The 21572-nt window shown below is 41.4% G+C and overlaps 2 protein-coding genes across 3 annotated transcripts; both read left to right on the forward strand.

Moving 5' to 3' along the window:
• The first annotated feature begins 1008 nt into the window (after positions 1-1008).
• Positions 1009-12472, forward strand: Fkbp7 (FKBP prolyl isomerase 7). 2 transcript variants are annotated; one of them, XM_045147675.1, is made up of 4 exons: positions 1009-1276; positions 2499-2650; positions 6536-6666; positions 12136-12472. In XM_045147675.1, exons 1-4 carry the CDS (start codon positions 1068-1070, stop codon positions 12295-12297), a joined length of 654 nt encoding a protein of 217 aa, XP_045003610.1. In that variant the 5' UTR covers positions 1009-1067; the 3' UTR covers positions 12298-12472. The 2 variants fall into 2 exon arrangements, with proteins under 2 accessions (XP_045003610.1, XP_012804617.2); XM_012949163.2 differs by having other exon boundaries at positions 1011-1276; positions 6533-6666.
• A 109-nt stretch (positions 12473-12581) lies between these two features.
• LOC101607448 (small ubiquitin-related modifier 2-like) lies at positions 12582-13233 on the forward strand. Its single transcript, XM_045148370.1, has 2 exons — positions 12582-12597; positions 12802-13233. The coding sequence occupies exons 1-2, from the start codon at positions 12582-12584 to the stop codon at positions 13143-13145; spliced, it is 360 nt and encodes a 119-aa protein (XP_045004305.1). The 3' UTR covers positions 13146-13233.
• Positions 13234-21572: the final 8339 nt, after the last annotated feature.

The following is a 21572-nucleotide window of genomic DNA, read 5'->3' on the forward strand; positions in this document are numbered from 1 at the left end:
GCGTTTTTTTCAAAACATAGTGGTTTCTCCTCGAGTTTTTGTTTTTTTTTTTTTTTAATCCTGCTGTCAAGAGACAGCCCCTTACGTATTCGGCAGTAATGTTCAGACTTAGGAATTTTGCAACTGCTAAGCCATCAAGGCTCATGAGGGCTTTTCCTGAAGGCTTTCTGGCTTAGGTAGTTTGAGGATTTCATTTGGGAGATGATTTGAGTTAATGGATACGTACTTCAATTAAAGAACTAAGTGTGGCGGGCTCTCACTTGTGAAATTCAAGGTAGTCCCATGTTTGAAAGATTTTCATACTAAACATTGAGGCGGGTGTAACGGTCACACTTGGCCAATCTGTGCTGCCTATCAATTGAAGTTGGAACAAAATGTCCAATACTCAGATTTCCTGCCTAATGGGGATAATTTCCGATCGCACAGCCATGTCGAGGGCTGCCCTTCTCTCCTTCAAGTCCAGGGGCCCCCGAGAGGTGAGGAACTCAAGCCAGCAAGTCCGAAGTGGCTGGAGTGGGCTTTACAAGTGAGCCCGCACCCCTGTGATGCCTGCAGGTGGCCGCCCGATTTGAGAGTGAATGACACAGCCTGGAGCCCTTACATGCAGGACCCCGATGCTCAAAAAGCCCTGCAGACATCCTAGAAGCTTCTAGAAGAGCCACGGCAAACCTTGTTTTCACCCTTGCCCGGAACTACTACTGCCCACCTCCCTGGGTCGCCAGGTCCCCAGGCGGGCCTTGGATGTCTTCTACGACAGAAATGACAGCCATATATTCTCGGACTAGAGCATCCCACCTCCTGTCGTTTCGTGCGCTAATTTTATTGTAGGAAACGCCAGCCTCGCTACCCAGCCAGGAATAAAGGGGCGAGGGTAAAGGGGGGGGGGGGCCTCGCCCGGAGCCCCGAACCTCACACGCCCCAGCGCACATTCGCCGGGAGCCCGGGGAGGCGGAGCTAGCGCGGGGCCCGCCCCGGGCCTTTGTGACGTGCGACGAAGCCTGCCACGCGTCGCAACTCGGCCGCTGGGCAGCTGCATCGCCGGGTCCTGCGGCGCCGCTCCCAGAGCCATGCGCTGCTTAGCCCGACTAGTCGTTTACTTCTACCTGTGGAGCTTTTGTACTGCTCGGGGAGAAAAGACCGAGGAGGGGACAGAGGACGTGAAAATAGAAGTTTTGCATCGTCCCGAAAACTGCTCGAAGACAAGCAGGAAGGGAGACATGCTAAATGCCCATTACGATGGCTACCTGGCTAAAGACGGCACGAAATTCTACTGCAGGTAGGAGATGCTGCCAAGTGCTTCCCGCGGCCCGGTGATGCGCGAAGTCTTGTCTCCCCATCACTGCCGTCAGCCGGAATTGTTTGTGTTGTCGTTTTAAGGGTTCTGTCAAAAGACAAGTTGAACCATTTAGTCACGGGGCGGGGGGCGGGAATCAGGTTAAATGGCAATAGGTCCCTTAAAAAATATGTTCTTTTAAATTATTGAAAATGTTAGCCTAAGAAATTGGCAAACTTCATACCAGGACAGATATCCCTGGAACCCTTAGAACTAAATCGAAAGACTTCCTGTAATGAGATTCACTCTTAACCTGGGCCCAGGGTGGGAGTCTTTGCAGACAAATGACATGTGGTAGCTAAAGCTATTTTATTCTGGTCTCCAGGCTGAGGGGGCGGGGGTCACTTTCTAACGAGCAGTTCCCTCTGGTGATTTTTTCCACCCTGCCCTCCTGCCTGCTCTCTCTTCTCTCTTCCCTGCCTACTCAGACTTAATTGATGGTTTACTACTCCCTGGCTGAATGTTCTTTCCTTATCTGTGCTATTACTCTACAAAGATGGGCCTGGAGAAACGAAGTTAACCTCTTCCCATTTAGAAGCATATAGAAGAACTCATAAGAAAAGATGCTATTTTAAATTGCTGTTACAATGACAGTTAGGGCTTAACTTTCTCCATATTTTTAGAACAGACCCAAAGCAGTTAAATGTGTACCATGCAGCTAGTTAGAAGCAGAGTACCCATTAAATAAACTTAACTGGTAACATGGTTTTTTTAAGATAGTAGAAAAGATGAAAACTTGGAGATGTCTCAGCGATTAACGCACTTGCTTGCAGAGCCTAATGACCTGGGTTTAATTCCCCAGAACCTACATAAAGCCAGTGAGCAAAGTAGCACATGCATCTGGAGTTAATTTGCAGCAGCTGGAGGCCCTGGTGCACCCACTCTCCTTCCTTCCTTTCTCTCCTTCTCCCTCCCCCCTCTCTCTACTTGCAAATAAATAAAATAAAAATATCAAAATCAAAAACAAGATGAGATGACCTTAATGACTACTTTGGTCAAATGATACTTCTGCCAATTACAGTGAGTTGGAGCCAAATACAAAGGAAGTTGAGAAGGCAACTAATATGGGAGACTCCAATTTTAAATTATAACTAACTACCAGCTTTATTTTATTTTAATATTTGGCTTCTTGAGATCAGCTTACTTAAGTATTTTTTTATTATAGCCGGACACAAAATGAAGGTCACCCCAAATGGTTTGTTCTTGGTGTTGGACAAGTCATAAAGGGGCTGGACATTGCTATGATGGACATGTGTCCTGGAGAAAAGAGAAAAGTGATTATACCTCCTTCATTTGCATATGGAAAAGAAGGCTATGGTAAGGTGCTTAATAGTTTATTTAATAATTTATTTATTTAATAGTTTATTTAATAGTATATTTAAAAATAAATCATAGGACTATATATCGGTATGTATTTAAAATTGAAACTAGACCCTTGCTACGGGGATGTGGAAGTTTGAATACTCTGAATTATTAGTTCATATTCAATTAGAGGTGTCTGTAGTAAACACAAGAATGATGCATCTCACAGGTAACTTCACCAGCACCTTCATTTTACTCATAGGGAAGCTGAGGCCCAAATAAGTATGCGTATCTGACTGTCCTTAACTGCTGGCCTGACCTGCATTTAAAACAGCTTGCACTCAATTATTTTTAAAATTATAGATCATAAGTTGTGGAGATGAAGCTAATTGGTAAAAAGCTAATGTCTGCACAGGCTAAGCCTAGGGACCTGGAAAACTTCTCCAAAGATTTCCTGATAACATAAACAACTCATGATCTGACCTGATGCAAACTTGTAATATGTCTTCTGCTCAGGCTCCCCATAGCTTTGACTGCCCGAAACTGAATAAAGCTGAGAGTACAGTCAGTTCAGGAAACACTAGAGTGCATTCCCCAACCCTCCACCAAATCATATTTTGCATGGTGTGTGTTCATTTCATGTGCACATCTGACTGTTCTTAACCGCTGGCCTGATCTGTACTACAACAGCTTGCACTCAATTACTTTAAAAGTTACAGACCATAAGTAACTAGTTAACAAATCTTGGTTACATAAGCTTCTTTCTTGTTGGTTTGTTTTTTGTTTTGGTTTTTCGTTTTGTTTTGTTTTGTTTTTTGCCCGGCTCCACATAAACTTCTTTAAAGTAAGCTGCTAGTGGGGCATGATGGCACATGCCTTTAATCCCAGCACTTGGGAGGCAGAGGTGGGAGGACCACCATGAGTTCAAGGCTACCCTGAGACTGACTACATAATGAATTCGAGGTCAGCCTGTGCTAGAGTGAGACCCTACCTCAGGAAAAAAAAAAGGCAGGAAGGAAGGAAGGCAAAAAATAAAGTAAGTAAGCTGTTATGAAGACCTAACATTAGCTATAACTTCATTTTAGGTGATGCTTGAAGAAGTCTTTCCTCTGCAAAATACCCTTGCCTCCTGCCAGAGAACATTTCTGCATGTCTTTAAATGCATGTGACTTTTTATTGCTTTAACTAATGATTATGTGGTATGTATATCCTTTGCATTAACTCCTACTTCTTTGACTTAATACTCTAAATATAAGTAATTCTATAGCAATTGTATATTTTCTTTTTTTTAATTTAATTTTTATTAACATTTTCCATGATTATAAAAAAATATCCCATGGTAATACCCTCCCTCCCCCCCACACACTTTCCCCTTTGAAATTCCATTCTCCATCATATATTTTCTTTTTGCATGCTTGAATTTTTTTTGTAAATCAAAGAACTAGTTAGCACTATTCTCTATGTTTTTAGTAGACTTGTTCTGGAATCTCCTGTGTATCTTTCATATTAGTTACATGATACCTGGATAGATTTTTCTCTGCCCTGGCTTTAGAAATTACAATCTGCTTCTCCTTTAGGCTTTACCTTGCATTTTTTTTTCTCTTTGAATTATTAACAACTTAGCAAGTATGCCTCTTTTTCATTAGAGAAATTGTTGTTTCTTTCAAAGGATAAGCTTATCCATTTTCAAAATAAGATGAACGAATCATTCACTCAGCAGTTATCTGTAATAAATAGATCAGGTAATCTGTAAGGCCATGGATATATACTTATGACACAAGCCACACACTGCCTCTTAGCCAGTCTATGAAATGTTTATCTGAAATAGCCCATCTCTTAAAATTATCTGTGATTCCTGCATCCCGGGTGATACACAAAATCTTGTCTCCCCATCACCACCATTGCCAAAGGTTAAATTTACTAAAGGGAATATTCAACTTACTCGTTATTATGGTGATTAGAAATTTCTTTACAAAATTATTTCCAGATTCTTGTCATGAAATTTTTAATCTCTATGAAGAATTTTAAAACAGATATATTAATATTTATGTTTTATTTATTCTTTCAAGTAACTATACGAAATCATTTTCTCAGTGATTGTCTACACTTTGGAATTTTTCTGCATGCACATTTCTTCTCTGTACTGAACATGATAGGGGTACTAATAAAAACATCTGTGGTGGGGACAAGGGAGCTAGAGAGATTGCTCAGTGGTTAAAGGCACTTGCTTTTACAGCCTGAAAACTCAGGTTCAAATCTCCAGTACCCATGTGAAGCCAGATGCACAAAGTGGCATATTCATCTGGAGTTCATTTGCAGTGGCAAAAGGCTGTAATGTGTGAGGATTTTCTCTCTCTCTCTCTCTCTCTCTCTCTCTCTCTCTCCCTCTCTCTCTCTCTCTCTCTCTCTCTCTCTCTCTCTCTCTCTCTCTCCCCCTCCCCCTCCCTCCCTCCCTCCCTCTCTCTCTCCCTCCCCCCTCTCTCCCTCCCTCCCTTTCTCTTTCTCCCCTCATTCTCTGCCTGCAAATAAATAATAAAAATATCTTTTCAAACAATGTGGGGACTGGGGAGATGGCTCAGTGAGCAAGAGCACATGCTGCACATGCAGGAGACCTGAGCTTGATCCTCAGCACCGTCTGAGAAGCTGAGTGTGGCTATATGTCTGTCATCCCAACACTGAGGGAGGTAGAGGCAGGCAGATGATTGAGGCTCTCTGGTCAGTCATATAACTGTACAATGGAAAGCTCCAGGTTCACAAGGAAATAGGGCAGAAGCGTGTAGAGGAGGATACCCAACAATAAATATCCTCTGTGTCTACACACATATGCATGGGTCATGCATATCTGCACATTCACATTGCATATACACACCACACGTTCTACACACACACAAAGTGCAAAACTTCTGTGTTTATTTTAGCCAGGAAACAGTGGTCCTATAGTTCCTTTGAAATGACTTGTTTTAAAAATATATGGGAAAAAAGTTCCTAAAAAGTAGTTATTAAAAAGGGGTTTAGCCAGGCATGGTGGCACATGCCTTTAATCCCAGCTCTTGGGAGGCAGAGATAGGATCGTTGTGAGTTCAAGGCCAGCCTGAGACTGCATAGTGAATTCCAGGTCAGCCTGGGCTACAATGAGACCCTACCTCAGGAAAGAAAAAGGGGGGTGGGGAGATGGGTCAGTGGGTAAAGGACTTTGTCACGCAAACCTGAGGCTCTGAATTGGGATTCCTAGCACCCAAGTAAAGGTGAATTTGGTGGCACATACCTGCAGACCAAGCACTGGGGAGGTAGAGGAAGAGCCATTGGGTTCTAGCTGAATGGGTAAGCTCTATGTTTAATAAGACCCTGCCTCAAAAAAATCAGAGAGAACAACTAAAGAAGATCTCCCGCTGGCCTCCACACAGCTGTGTGCACGCTTGTGTGAACATCCATGTGCATATATGCTCCCACCTGCATATAAACATGCATAGGGACACACACACATACACCCTCACTTCCCACCTTGTTTTGGGTCAGGGTTTCTCACTGCTCATTGCACTTGCCAGGCCAACTGACCTATGAGTTTCCAAGAGATTCTCCGGTCTCCTCCCTTCTTACATTAGGCACACTGAGATTGTAGATGCTCATGCCACAGTGTCCAGCCTTATGTGGGTGCTGAGTATCTGAACTTGAGTTCTCACGAGTTTGCATGGCAAGTGCTTTATCCACTAGGCTATTTCCTAAGCTTGGGGGGGAAAAATTTGAAAAGCCAAAACATTTACATAGTTAAAAGGATTTACATTACATTTAAAAGCAACTCCTATAAGTAATATGATCCTAATAGTAATATAGCTATTCAATTAATATCTGAAACCTATCTTCAAGTAAGTTAAACAATTAAAATGTATATCTTTTTAGCAGAAGGCAAGATTCCACCTGATGCAACATTGATTTTTGAGATTGAACTTTATGCGGTGACCAAAGGACCACGGAGCATGGAAACATTTAAGCAGGTGGACACAAACAATGACAGGCAGCTCTCTAAAGCCGAGGTAATTCAAATTTCCTATGTGTAGCCTAATTTTTTCATTATCATTTAAATGCAGTTGTATAGCCAATATTTTTTTAGTTTCAGCTATCATGTGCTCTCTTGACTTTTAATTTTTACTAAAAACTCTAAACTCTGAGAAGAAAATAGGCTTTTCCAATGTAAACCTTGAGTCTTTTTTACTTTTTCTCCCTATGCTCCTATCTCATTAAAATCCTAAACCAACAGTAAGCCTGTAACGGCAGCTACTCAAAGCTGAAGCAGGAAGAGGACAAGTTCAAAGACAACCTGGGAAACTTAGTGATCTAAGGCTGAGGATACAACTCAGTGTTAGGAACACTTGGTCCCCAGCTTTTCAGGGGACTCAGTGCTTGCCTACCACTCATGAAGCCCTGGGTTCAACCCTCAGCATTGTCACTTCCAGTTCCTAGACTACAGGACCCGATCTCTTTTGCCAGCAGCTCTGTAAGAACAAGGCAAATAATTCTCACCTCAAAGGACTGAGGGCTTACATGAGATTATGAAAAGAGCTAGTAAGAATTTTTTTTTTTTTTTTGAGAGCGAGAGACACAGAGAGAAAGACAGATAGAGGGAGAGAGAGAGAATGGGCGCGCCAGGGCTTCCAGCCTTTGCAAACGAACTCCAGATGTGTGCGCCCCCTTGTGCATCTGGCTAACGTGGGACCTGGGGAACTGAGCCTCGAACCGGGGTCCTTAGGCTTCACAGGCAAGCGCTTAACCGCTAAGCCATCTCTCCAGCCCTAGTAAGAATTTTAATAGGAAGTTGGTAAATAGGGGCTGAGAATTTGGCTTCATCTCTCATGAGAATTTTGTAGTGACAGTAAGCACTTTGTTCATGCTTTCTTGTGGTATCATTTACTATCTTGTTGCTAGGACAAAATACCCAACAAGAAGCAGTTCATGAATTATTTTAGTTTACAGTTCCAGAAGGTAGAGTCCATCATGGTGGGGAAAACATGACATGAGCAGGAAGCCAGCATCACATAGTAACATCAGCGAGAGGAAGTCAGAGAGAAATAGTAACAGCGTGGTGGGGGCCTCAGACTGTAACACCTCAAGGCCTGCCTCCAGTGACACACTTCATCCAGCAAGGCTTCATCTCCTAAAGGTTACACAACCTTCCTAAATAGCTGGGGCCCAAATGTTCAAAACACATTAGCATATGGGGAACATCTTCCATTCAAACCATCACACTTTTTAGCACCTAGAAGCCATTATAAACAATATATGAACTTTAATCTCCATGACATTTTGTAAGGTAGACACTACTGTCACCATTTGTTCCTCGTAGGTGAGGAAAATGATGTTAGATTAAGCAACTAGCCAATAAATCACATAGCTGCAAGTGGTAAATCCAGGATTGCCACCTGGGCTGGCTGGCCCCATGCTGTTGACCTTAGACACTCCCTGCCTCTCAGGTAGTTTCCATTATAAATGTTTCAGGGCTAATCCTTGTTTTATTAAAGCCTTCTGTCTTACCTTGTTCCACAGTCTGCACTCCTTAATATGAGCAACCTCTCTCACTTGTAATTGGTTTAAAGGCAGTTAAAAATGCTTAAGCACCACCTAAGTAGGTAATGACAGAGCAGGAAGGCTGTTGATTTCAAATGACAAGGATAAGTTTTTTTCCATTGTATTTTCTCTTTTGATTGGTCTTTTGGTTTCTTTATTCGCCTGTTATTTTATTGCTGTCACTATATAAGACAGTCTAGCCTGGAAAACCTGTGGCTATCCTTCTAGTTTAGCCTCTCAAATTCTGGGATTAAAAGGCATAAATTACCATGCGTGGCTAATGAGTCTTTTTCTGTTTCTGTAGTTTGTACTGGAGATTGCGCCTGTGACCTTGCACGTGCTAGGCAAGCATCCCACCGCTGAGCCAGCTACACACATCTGAGTCCTCCTATTTCTTTTTTTTCTTCTTGCCACCCAGCTCCTTTTCCTCCTCCAAGAACTTAGAAAGGACTTGTCCTTGAGCTGTCAGGGACAGGTCAGGAGGGAGGGAGGAGTATCTGCTATGTCTTAAGGGCAGTGGAAGGGCAGCTGACTCTACCCAGGGCTACCTGTCTGCTGACTCCTTCGCACCCTCTTCAGGGGGAGTAGCAGCTGCAGGTGGGTTTTCATAGCCCACTGATGCACAGCCTGTGCACACGTCCTGCAGTCCTGGCACAGGTGCTTTCTGCAGCCAGAACACTCCTAGGCATTCAGAAATTCTTTACTTCTCTTCTGGAAAAGAAAATTAGAGAAAATCCAAAACGTGATCTTCTTAGCTCCAGCTTTCCCAAGTTTCCTATTGGGTATCAGCTGTGTTATCAGCAGAGGGATAAAAGCAATGTTTACCCACTTGCCTAACAATCACTGTCTTTTATTGACACCCATAAACATTAATCCTCACATCAGTCCTACAGCATGGATACTTCCTTCTTAGCTGGGATTTAGAAAGGTACTTACTTGCCCAAGACCACACAGTCAGAACCTGGATTCAAAACACGAGCTAACAGAAGCTCCTTTAATCATCAGAAAGAGTTAGTGAATTATTTCTTCCATCTTAACCATGTGGAGGTGGGATACAGTATTAAATTGCCAAGTGAGAATAGTGTACAGACCATTACTAGCAACACTAAAGCCATGTTCTTACCACTGCTTTGTTGTACTCTGCTACAGTAAACTGGAAAGGAGTATTTATTGAGCATCAACTATATTATAAAAGGACAATTTCACATTAGAAACTGGAATATCAGGGCTGAAGAGATGACTTAGCCCTTAAGGTTTTAAAAAAAAAAAAAAGCCAAGAGGCCCAGGTTCAATTCCCTAGGACCCATGTGAGCCATATGCCCAAGGTGGCACATGTGTCTGGGGTTCATCTACAGTGACTAGAGGCCGTGATGTGCCCATTCTCTCTCTCTCTGTCTCAAATAAATGAAAATTAAAATATTTTAAAATATTTTTAAAAAGAGACTGGAATGTCTGAGGATATTTAAAATTCCTTATACCTACATAGGATTGTTAGTTTCTTTGGAAAAAAAAAAATTCATGTAAGTTCAAAGTCACATCTGAGAATCTACATTAAGGTGCAATGACTGTTCTAAAAGTCTATCAATATTGGTTGAACTTGGGTACGTATTACTAAAATTTAGGGGGGTGCTCAAGTTCAGCTTTCAAAACTACTCTTGCCTATAAAATGCCTTAAGTCTGGGGTTCAGTGTGCTTTTCTTTTTGTACTTGTTGTATACATAAGTATCTTCCTTTTTGAAAAAAAAAGTATTTTTATTTATTTGAGGAAAGGGGAAGAGAGAGAAAAGTAGAGTGACTATGGGTATGCCAAGGCCTCTTACTGCTACAAACAAGCTTCAGATGCATGCATCACTTTGCATATCTGCCTTTATGTGGGTACTGGGAAACTAAACCTGTACTGGTAGGCTTTGCAAACAAGCACCTTTAACTGATGAGTCATCTCTCCCAGCCCCAGATCAGCAGTTTCAAATGGAAATATAATTGAGTCATATATACAACTTTAAATGATTTAATATATACATTTTAAAAAGTAAAAAGAAGGCTGGAGAGATGGCTTAGTGGTTAAGCTGCTTGTCTGCGAAGCCTAAGGACCCAGGTTCAATTCTCCAGGTCCCATGTAAGCCAGATGCACAAGGTGGCACATGAGTCTAGAGTTTGTTTGCAGTGGCTAGAGTCCCTAGTATGCCCATTCTCTCCCCCACCCCTCTTTCTCTTCCTCTCTCTGTCTCAAATAAATAAATAAATAATAAAATCTTTTTTAAAAAGGTAAAAAGAAAGTTGAGCATTAGGGTACAAACCTGTAGTCCCAAACATATTAGGGAGGCTTGGGCAGAAGAATCTTTTGAGCCTACAAAATCAAGACCAGTCTGAACAACATATTGACAGATTCTATCTAAAGACAAAAAAAAAGTTATAGGTTAGATTTTAGTGATTAATCTTAACTCAGTATATCATAAATAGTACCATTTCAGCATGGAATATATATATGAAAATTATCACTGAGATACTTTTTTGTTATTGTCTCCAAAATTTGTTATAATTTTGTATTTACAGTAAACATCAGCTAGTGTGTGTGTGTGTGTGTGTGTGTGTGTGTGTGTGTATTCACTTGCATGTGTAGGTCACAGGACAACCTCAGATGTCCTTCCTCAGGTACTGTCCACCTTGTTTTGAAACAGGATCTCTCTCATTAGCCTACTTGGTGAGACTGGCTGGCCAGCAATCAAGGGATTCCCCATCTCTGCCTCCCGAGCACTAGGATTACAGGCATGTCACCATACCTGGCTTATTGTGAATGTAGCTTCTGGGGATTAAACTCCAGTCCTCGTGTTTGTTTACATGACAAGCATTTTACCGACTGAGCTATCGCCTCAGATCCCACATATCTCAAGTGCTCAGAAATCGTGTGTCTAATGTCACATTCATCAGTGCTCTAGTATGCTTGCACAGAGGAATTTTCTGTACTGACTAGTGAAACAAGCAATGCTTTAATGACTGGAGAGATGTCTTGCCTACAAAGCCTAATGACCCAGGTTCAATTCCCCAGTACCCACATAAAGCTAGATGCACAAAGTAGCTTATGCATCTGGATTTCATTTGCAACTGGTAGAGGCCTTGGCACACCTATTCTCTCTGTCACTCTCCTCTTTATCTTTTTTTGCTTGCAAATAAATATATAAAAATGTTTTTAAGAAAAATGCTTCAAAACACCTAAAGGCCATGGTTGAAGGCTATCGATTGACTATGCATTAAATTATAGAAATTCTAATATGGATTTTTTTCTTGTTTTCTGAGGTAGAATCTCACCCTCACCCAAACTAGCCAGGAATTCACTTAGTAGTTGCAGGCTGGCCTTGAACTCACAGCGTTCTTCCCACCTCTGTCTCTCTCAAGTGCTGGGATTAAAGTTGTGTGCATGACTATACTCCACTTTCTAATATGGATTTTATTCAGTAATGGAAATCCTTAAGAATGATTTTCTGGTCGGGCATGGTGGTGTACACCTTTAATCCCAGCACTCAGGAGGCAGAGAGGTAGGAGGATCACCGTGAGTTTGCAGCCACCCTGAGACTATAGAGTGAATTCCAGGTCAGCCTGAGCTAAAATGAGACCATACCTCAGTAAAAAAAAAAAAAAAAAAAAAAAGATTTTCTTTTGTGATAATGTGTCCAGTATAGATTATTGGAAAGCATTTGGTTTCTGAAAAACTCAGTCTGTCTCCCGGCAACCATCTATAACATCAGAAAAAATTAAACACCCATTTGTTTCCAGAAGCTGTTTCAAAAAAAATTTTTAAGTACAAAAACTCAAATAACTTTTAAAATGCTTATAATGTAATGTACATAGTCTTGGCTATGAGTTTCATTGTTGCAAGCATTTCTCAAAGTTACTAGACATTTGATATGCCTTTTTACTAAAGATATATTATTTTGGCCTACTAGATAGAGCATTACTTGCAAAAGGATTTTGAAAAAGATGAAAACCCACGTGACAAATCCTATCAGAATGCAGTTTTAGAAGATATTTTTAAGAAGAATGATCATGATGGCGATGGCTTCATCTCTCCCAAGGAATACAATGTACACCAGCATGATGAACTATAGCAGTTTCATCTCTAGCCACTTTATTTCTGTATGTTTTCACAACTTACTGTACTTGATGTAGAAAAAAAAGTTATCCTACAATGTATTTTCTATTTTTCCCCATGAGAAGATAATTTGTTTTGCTCATTATATGTAATTTTCATATAATAAATATGAAACTATTTTGCAAATTTAACTATCAGGAAAGGTGTGATTACATTTTTCCTCTTGCTTTATTCTCTGAACACAGGGTGTAGCTGTATCCAGTAAGTGATAACCCTTCTTCAGGATCTAGGAGAATATGCATGTTAAAAGCCACAAGTAAAGCCAGGCATGGTGGTACATGCCTTTAATCCCAGCACTTGAGAGGCAGAGGGCAGAGGTAGGAGGATCACAGTGAGTTCAAGACCAGCCTGAAACTATATAGTGAATTCCAGGTCAGCCTGGCCTAGAGCAAGACCCTACGTCAAAAAAGAAAAGAAAAGAAAAGCCATACCTGGTGGTGTTGCTAGTATGTTCCTTCAGTATGGACCTGGCACCTCTTTTGTGAAGCAGCTGCTGAGGAGACCTCAGCACTGATCATAGCCAATGAGAAACCCAAGGAAGAAATCAAGACTGAGAACAACGATCATATTAATTTGAAGGTTGAGGGGCAGGATGGTTCTGTGATGCAGTTTAAGATTAAGAGGCATACACCACTTAGTAAACTAATGAACGCCTATTGTGAGCGACAGGGTTTGTCAGTGAGGCAGATCAGATTCCGATTTGATGGGCAGCCAATCAATGAAACAGACACACCTGCACAGTTGGAAGTGGAAGATGAAAATACAACTGATGTGTTCCAGCAACAGACAGGAGGTGTCTGCTGAAAAGGGACCCTCCTACTTTACTCCAGGATTCTGTTATAGAGCAAGAATACAGATTCAATCATAAAACTGCAATTGAGTTCCACCACATCCTGACTACTACAGTATAGTTTTCTCTATTCTTTTTTTTTTTTAATTTTTATTTATTTATTTGAGAACGACAGACACAGAGAGAAAGACAGATAGAGGGAGAGAGAGAATGGGTGGGCCAGGGCTTCCAGCCTATGCAAACAAACTCCAGACGCGTGCGCCCCCTTGTGCATCTGGCTAACGTGGGACCTGGGGAACCGAGCCTCGAACCGGGGTCCGTAGGCTTCACAGGCAAGCGCTTAACCGCTAAACCATCTCTCCAGCCCGTTTTCTCTATTGTTTCATCATCCCCTTCCCCATTCCTTTATTGTACATGAACTAACTGGTACATGTGCACAAGCACATTGCACTTTTCTTTTTAAACTAAATGGCCAATGTTTTGGTTAGCATCAAATGGAGATAAGAGGGAAAGTACTGGCTCTGTGAAAATATCCTCTTTCTGTATTAGTGGCATGCTTCTTCAGCTCTTTAGATTCCAGGAAGTTATTTCGTTCTCATTGTTTTAACAACAACAAAAAAAAAAAAACAACATAAAAAATCCCTACATACCTTGTTTGATTGGAGAATTTTAATGTTTTTTATTTATCATTGTAAAACCAAGGACAATTTTATAACTTTTTTGTACATAGCTGTTACATGTAGGTCCAAGAAATTTAGAAGAAGAGAAATGAGTAATGAAGAGAATTACACTCACGATTACCCAGAGTTAGGGACACTACAGAGGTAGCAGGTCTGGAGTTAGAGCATCCCCATGTGGTAGATCAGAAATGAGAGGAAAATCATACAAGTAAGCAAAGTGAGACGCTACCCCAAACCACAAAGCCAAGGCAAGCATTAAAACCATCCAGACCAAGAAACTGCACTGTGCTCTCCCACCCCCAGCCAGCCAGGCTAGGGACCAGACCCACATGTGTCCAAGCGGAGATGAGAGGGAGCCCAGAGAGGATGGCACAGGGGTGGGGGTTGCACCAAAAGAGAGGGAGGGGCTAGAAGGCTACAGCCTTTATAGCATTGGATTCAAGTACGCAAGGGAAAGACCCGATTGTCTAGTAGTTTGGAAAGATGAACCCAAGGGTCAGTCCACCCAGGTACTGCCCTAGACTGTGGGCAGCAGGGGTTTCTGTAGATCAAATCTCTGTCCTTCCTGAGCTCCATATCTGACAAGAGTTCTGTTCTTGTGCCTAGGTGAGGTGGCATGTAGGGTAGCATCTCCTGGTTCTCTTTGGGCCTCACTCCCTTAAAAAAGTGCCTTAAGGGCTGGAGAGATGGCTGAGCAGTTAAGCGCTTGCCTGTGAAGCCTAAGGACCCCGGTTCGAGGCTTGGTTCCCCAGGTCCCACGTTAGCCAGATGCACAAGGGGGCGCACGCGTCTGGAGTTCGTTTGCAGAGGCTGGAAGCCCTGGCGCGCCCATTCTCTCTCTCTCCCTCTCTCTGTCTTTCTCTCTGTGTCTGTCGCTCTCAAATAAATAAATAAAAAATTAATTAAAAAAATGTTTAAAAAAAAAAAAAAAGTGCCTTAAAATAGCTACCTTTCACCTATCCATCACCCCCCCCCCAAAAAAATAGGGCTGAAGTCTTTAAGCAGGAAAATATTTATAAAATTCCATCCCACAATGGTACACCCAGAAGCCATAGATTGTTGTAGTGGTTTGATTCAGGTGTCCCCCATAAACTTAGATGTTCTGAATGCTAGGTTCCCAGATGATGGAGATTTGAGAATTAATGCCTTCTGGAAGCAGTGTATTGTTGGGGGCAGTCTTATGGGTGTTATAGCCAGTTTTCCCTTGCCAGTGTTTGGCACACTGTCCTGTTGCTATGGTCCACCTTATGTGGGTCAGGTGAGATGTCCATCCTCTGCTCATGCCATCATTTTCCCCCACCACTGTGGAGCTTTCTCTCGAGTCTGTAAGCCAAAATAAATCCTCGTTTTCCCACAAGCTACTCTTGGTTGGGTGATTTCTACCAGCAATGCGAACCTGACTACAACAATTGTTAAGTAGAAAATTTTCAGTGCCAGGGGTGGGATAACTTCCAGTGAGTTGTTGACCAGGGAGGTCACTGATGCCCGCCCCCCACAAAAAAAAATTACAGGCCATTGCCAAGGTTCTTGATTTCCCACCAGGAATAGATGGTAAGACCCTATTGCTGAAGGCTCCACATACTTGGGCTGCAGACCACTGAGAAATCCTGCTGGAGCTGAGTTAACAAAAAGCTGGAAAAAAAAGCTATGCTACATGAAGTTCCATGGGGGAGAGAGAGAAACCACCAATGGAGATAAACAGCAGTGGACACTGCCAGCCTTAACTTTGGTCAGCCAGGCCAAATGAGCTAACAGGTACAATAGTGGCATGTCCATATGGGGGAAACCAGCCACTCTCTAATTGGACTGGAGGCCTATTCCATGGGAAGGAATACATCCCTGATACTGAAAAACTATGACAGGAAAAGTCATGAGCCCTAGGGGTATAACATCTGCTGGTGTCTGGCTAAATGCTATGCTCACCAAACTGCCCAGTAAGCACCTCTATTAATGTTCATACTTACATGTTAATGCTACTCTCACTTTTGGTTAGAAAAGCTTCTGTTTTCAGATGACAGCGACCTTGGGATGACTCATAAGACACCATAGTGCCGAGAAGTGACAGAGGAGTACTCAGCACTGAGACATCTCTATCATTCCTTCCAAGATTCAAGGTCCATTGTGGAAGAGGTGGCAGAAAGAATTTAAGAGCCAAAGGAAAGGTAGGACTCCTTACAATGTGTTCTTCCAGACACAAAATGGCCTAGATATCCATGACCTCACAGTGCCTGACACTACCTACACAAGACCATCAAAATAAAAGAGAGACTGATTGAGAGGGGGAAAAGATATGATGGAGAGTGGAGTTGCAAAGGGAAAGTGGGAGGGGGAATTACCATGGTTTATTGTCTATAATTATGGAAGTTGTCAATTAAAAAAAAAACTGTCCCACAAAGAATTTCAACACAGCCTGTATTTTTATGGTATAAGCTTTTGGCCTTGGATACTTCACCAGATCAAAGTCTTCACTTCCTATCAGGCACTAATTCATCAGTCCTTTGTAAATGCACTGCTCCTCTGTCTTTTTCCTTCTTGTTGCCTTTTATTTTTCTTTATTTTACAAGGTATGTTCTTGTTCTAGCCCAGGTTGACCTGGAATTCACTATGTAGTCTCTAGGTGGCCTTGAACTCACAGCAATCCTCCTACCTTTGCCTCCCGAGTGCTGGCATTAAAGGTGTATACCACCATTCCCGGCTTGTTTTTATTTTTTGAGGAAGGCAGTGTCTCACTGTAGTTCAAGCTGGCCTGGAACTCAGCAATCCTCCTACCTCAGCCTCCCAAGTCCTGGAACTAAAGGCATGTACCACTTCTCCCAGCTCTCTCCTCACATCAGTGTTCTTAATATTGATGATGAATGATCCTTACAAATGAATGCTTTCAATTACTGAAAACTGTGATAATTTTATTTTTGCTATAAATGAGAAATTACAATGTTCCCCCTTGTTGAGAATAGTAGGGAAGTGATGGGGTAGAAGACCATGGTGCACAAAGAAGTGGGCACATTTTGTGAAACATGTAAAGTTTTGGAAGCTACTGCATATGTAGGAATGCAGGGACAGGACAGGCAGGATGGTTCTGGCCAAAATAAGTTAATTCAGGACAAAACATTTTTCTATTTTCTGAAACTTGCCCTTCCCAAACAGCTGTTTCTTTTTTAATCTTCTTAGATATTGTACACACAGACACAACACACACACACACAGACACACACACACACACTTCACAACCTTTTTTAGTTTTTTTAAGAGAGTCTTTTTTCCCCCCTTGGTTTTTCTAGGTAGGGTCTCGCTCTAGCCCTTGCTGAACTGAAATTCACTATGTAGTCTTAGGTTGACCTTGAACTCAATCCTCCTACCTCTGCCTCCTGAGTGCTAGAATTAAAGGGGTGTGCCACCATGCCCAGCAAGACAGGGTCTTACTATGTAACCAAGCTAGTCTCAAACTCTCAATCCTTCTGCCTCAGCCTCCTGAATGCTAGGAGTACAAAGTATGTACCACCATGTCTGGCATACTGTCAGAAATTCTACTTAAAAGTGTGGGAATAACACACAAAAAATTACCACATCAATAAATCCCACATATGCAGACAGAATTTAGCAACATTGCTATTTTTTTTTCTTTCCCTGTATTTTTTCACTTCCCTGCTCAATTTCTAATACTTTGTTACTTGGGAATCATCAGTTCTTATCACTATACTTCCCTCAAAAACATGCTTGGTGGGGAAGTAATATGATGGAGAATGTAATTTCAAAGGGGAAAGTGTGGGGGTGGGGAGGGAGGGAATTACCATGGGATATTTTTTATAATCATGGAAAATGTTAATAAAATTTAAAAATTAAAAAAAAAACATGCTTGGTTGGAGTAAACTAGGTGAACAATTTATATTTCTATATTTTAGTTTGAAAACTACTCCTGTTCTCAATATTTAAGTCATCAGAGCCTTTTGCATTAGCATAGTCATACTTCACTCAAATATACTCTCTCTAAAACAAAAATAAATAAATATAGAATTTATCCTAGATTCTAAACTTTACTCATTATTTTCACACAAAGTACTTGTATATCTTTTATTTTTTTATTTTTTTTAGTTTTTCAAGGTAGGGTTTCACTCTAGCTCAGGATGACCTAGAATTCACTATGTAGTCTCAAGTGATCCCCCTTCCTCTGCCTCCTAAGTGCTGGGATTAAATGTATGCACCACCACACTCAGCCTTTTTTTCTTTTTTTTTTTTTTTTGGGGGGGGGTTGTTCTTTTTTTCTCAGGCAGAGTCTCACTAGGTAGCCCAAACTGACTTCAAGGTCAGCCTCAGTCTCATGAGTACTGAGACTATAGGTGTATACCAATTTACCTATCTTACACAAAATACTTTAAAACTTATACTTAAATAAAAATATATAAGACCTGGAAGATAGCTCAGTTGGTAAAATGCTTGTCTTACAAGCATGAGGGCCTGAGTTCAATCCCCAGAAACCACATTAAAAAAATATGGGTGTGCCAGGTGTGGTGGCACACGCCTTTAATCCCAGCACTCCAGAGGCAGAGGTAGGAGGATTGCCATAAGTTCGAGGCCACCCTGAGACTACATAGTCCAGGTCAGCCTGGACTAGAGTGAGACCATACCTCGAAAAAAAAGAAAAAAAGGGTACCATCCCAGCACGGGAAAGATGGGGACAAGCTGCTCCTTGGAGTTCACTAACCAGCTAGTCTAGCCTACGGGTCAAGTTCCAGGTCAGTGAGAGACCCTGTCTCAAAGTGGGCATTGCAATAGCTGAGGTTGTCTTCTGGACTTACCATACATGTACATACATGCATGCACATCTACACACCCAAACACAGGCACACACCAATAAAACGTATGCATTTTCTTAGATGAATAGTAGCATGTATCCTAAAACTGCTCCATACCTGGTTCTTTGGGGATTTTGTTTTGTTTTGTTTATTTTTTCTGGTCTTTTCTTTTGTTTTTTTGAGGAGCAGCATCAGGCTGGCCTCAAACTCACTAGTTAACTGAGGTTGACTCTGAACTTCTAATTCTCATTCATCTCCCTCCGAAGTGCTAGGATTTCTGGTGCATACCACCACACTCACTTTATGAGTTGCTGGGAATTGAACTCAGGGCTTCATGCATGACAGGCAAACACTACCGACTGAACTCTATGCCCAGCCCCATTTAACGTTTTACATACTAGCACGTATCTATTACTCATTCTACATGCAGATAGTATCTACACGATTGCTCTATGCTATCATGTATCAATCTAGCAGTTACTGTTTTTTCATTTTTATTTATTTATTTATTTTGGTTTTTTGAGGTAGGGTCTCACTTTAGCCCAGGCTGGCCTGGAATTCACTATGGGGTCTCGGGGTGGCCTTGAACTCACGGCAATCCTCCTACCTCTGCCTCCCAAGTGCTGGGATTAAAGGCATGTGCCACCACACCTGGCATTAATTTTTATTTTTAAATGCATCTTTAAAAATATATATATATTTATTTTTATTTATTTATTTGAGAGAGAGAGAAGGATAGAGAAAGAGTCAGATAGCAAATGGGCACTCAGGGCCTCCAGCCACTGCAAAGGAACTCCCGGCACATGCACTGTATTGTACATCTGGCTTACATGGGTCCTGGGAGTCAAACCTGGATCCTTTGGCTTTGGAGGCAAATGCCTTAAAGGCTAAGCCATCTCTCCAGCCCTGGTTTGTTTGTTTTTTTTTTTTAAATATTTTTAAAAATATTTGCAGTAGATAGAGAAAGAGAGAGAATGGGTTCCCCAGGGCCTCCAGCCACTGCAAATGAATTCCAGATGTATGTGCCACACTGTGCATCTGGCTTTACCTGAGGACTGGGGAATTGATCGAAGGTCCTTAGGCTTTGCAGGCAAGCACCTTAGCTGCTGAGCCATCTCTTCAGCCCATTACTGTTTTTTGAGTTCTAGAATACTGTTAGTGAATTTTAAGTTGTTGAATTTTAAAATATTTTTACAATTAAAAGCAGATAGCAACTTAATAATTTTATGTTAAGTTCAAATGTCTTACCAAGCAGATGAAAACAGTCTTTTAGCTCCACATGATGTGCCATGATGTGTCACACCAATTCCAAAGGCTGCACTGGAAGTGTCACTTGAGCCCAGGAGCTTGAGGACTGCCTTGGTAACATAGCAATACCCTGCTTAAAAAAAAATTAAAAGATTTTTTTTTCAGAACTAAATATTAAATGATTAAATGTAATAAACAGTTTCTCTTCTCTCCTTGCAAATAAATAAATAATTTTTAAATACTTTAAAATTTTATTTATTTATTTGAGAGAGAGAGAATGGGTACACCAGGGCTTCCAGGCACTGCAAATGAATTCCAGATGCATGCACCCCTTATGCATCTGGCTTACATTGGTCCTGGAGAGTCGAACCAGGATCCTTTGGCTTTGCAGGCAAAGGCCTTGACCACTAAGCCATCTCTCCAGCCCAAATAATATTTTTTAAAAGGGGAGCTGAGGAGATGGCTTAGCAGTTAAGACACTTTCCTGTGACTCTGATTTGATTCCCCAGTACCCATGTAAGGCCAGATGCTCAAAGTGGCACATACATCTGGAATTCATTTGCAGTGGCTGGAGGCCCTGATGCATCCCTTCTTTCTCTCCTCTGTCCTTGAAAGTAAATAAAAATATTCTTAAAATGTAATAAGCATTTTCAAAGAAGGAATAGACATGTTCTATCTGCCTTCACTTTAGAATGCCAGCAGGTTTTATGAAGAATTACTAAATATATGTATATTATAGAATGGCAGCCCATTAGTACTGTCAGTTGCCTATTAATCATGTACACAAACCCCATGCTGAGCTCAGGGTTTTTAATCTGATACTGTAATTAAACATTTAGCATTATATTAAATTACTAACACAATTTTCTCCTTTTACCAAAGCCAAGACACTAAAGTGTCTTGTGTGCACTTGTCACCCTTAACTATTGAACTAAAAATTGATTAAATACAAAATTGAGGGCTAGAAACATGGGTTGGCAGTTAAGGTGCTTGCCTGCGAAGCCTAAGGACCCAGGCTCAATTTTCCAGGTCCCATGTAAGCCAGATGCACGTGTGTCTGGAGTTCGTTTGCGTGGCTAGAAGCCCTGGTCTGCCCATTTTTTTTCTCTCTCTCTCATATCTCAAATAAAAATAAAAATTAACTTTAAAAAATTGATATTGGGAAATATCTGAACAAGATGAAAAGTTCAGTAAAGTGAAAGTTAAACCCAAATGATTGTGTAGTAAGTGGTAAATCTGTGAAGAAATGTTATTCTCAATTTTATATTTAAATTCTTTCATAGAAACAATGTTATTAACCTTCAAGAATATGTATGAGGAGGACAACAGTGTTATTACCTGTACCATATGGGTGGGAAAATGGCATCAACACAGGTTTCTGCTTTTCTTTTCTTTTTTTAAATTTTTTTGTTGTTGTTGTTTATTTAATTTGAGAGCAACAGACAGAGAAAGAGGCAGACAGACAGAGAATGGGCACGCCAGGGCCTCCAGCCACTGCAAACAAACTCCAGATGCATGCGCCCCTTGTGCATCTGGCTAACGTGGGTCCTGGGGAGTTGAGCCTTGAACAGGGGTCCTTAGGCTTCACAGGCAAGCGCTTAACCACTAAGCCATCTCTCCAGCCCAGGTTTCTGCTTTTCAATTCATGAAAGCACACCTAAGTAATTACGGGCAGGTTTATGGCACAATTGTACATAAAACACCAACAAGGTATAACCATTTC

Source organism: Jaculus jaculus, chromosome 4, assembly GCF_020740685.1.
Source record: "Jaculus jaculus isolate mJacJac1 chromosome 4, mJacJac1.mat.Y.cur, whole genome shotgun sequence".
Lineage (NCBI taxonomy): Eukaryota > Metazoa > Chordata > Mammalia > Rodentia > Dipodidae > Jaculus > Jaculus jaculus.

Bases quoted from the DNA above. Each gene is read 5' to 3' on its own strand.
- Fkbp7 (XM_012949163.2), top strand. From the start codon at position 1,068: ATGCGCTGCTTAGCCCGACTAGTCGTTTACTTCTACCTGTGGAGCTTT. The intron at 1,277-2,498 runs GTAGGAGATGCT...TTTTTATTATAG, and splicing joins GGCACGAAATTCTACTGCAG to CCGGACACAAAATGAAGGTC. The intron at 6,667-12,135 runs GTAATTCAAATT...TTGGCCTACTAG, and splicing joins GGCAGCTCTCTAAAGCCGAG to ATAGAGCATTACTTGCAAAA.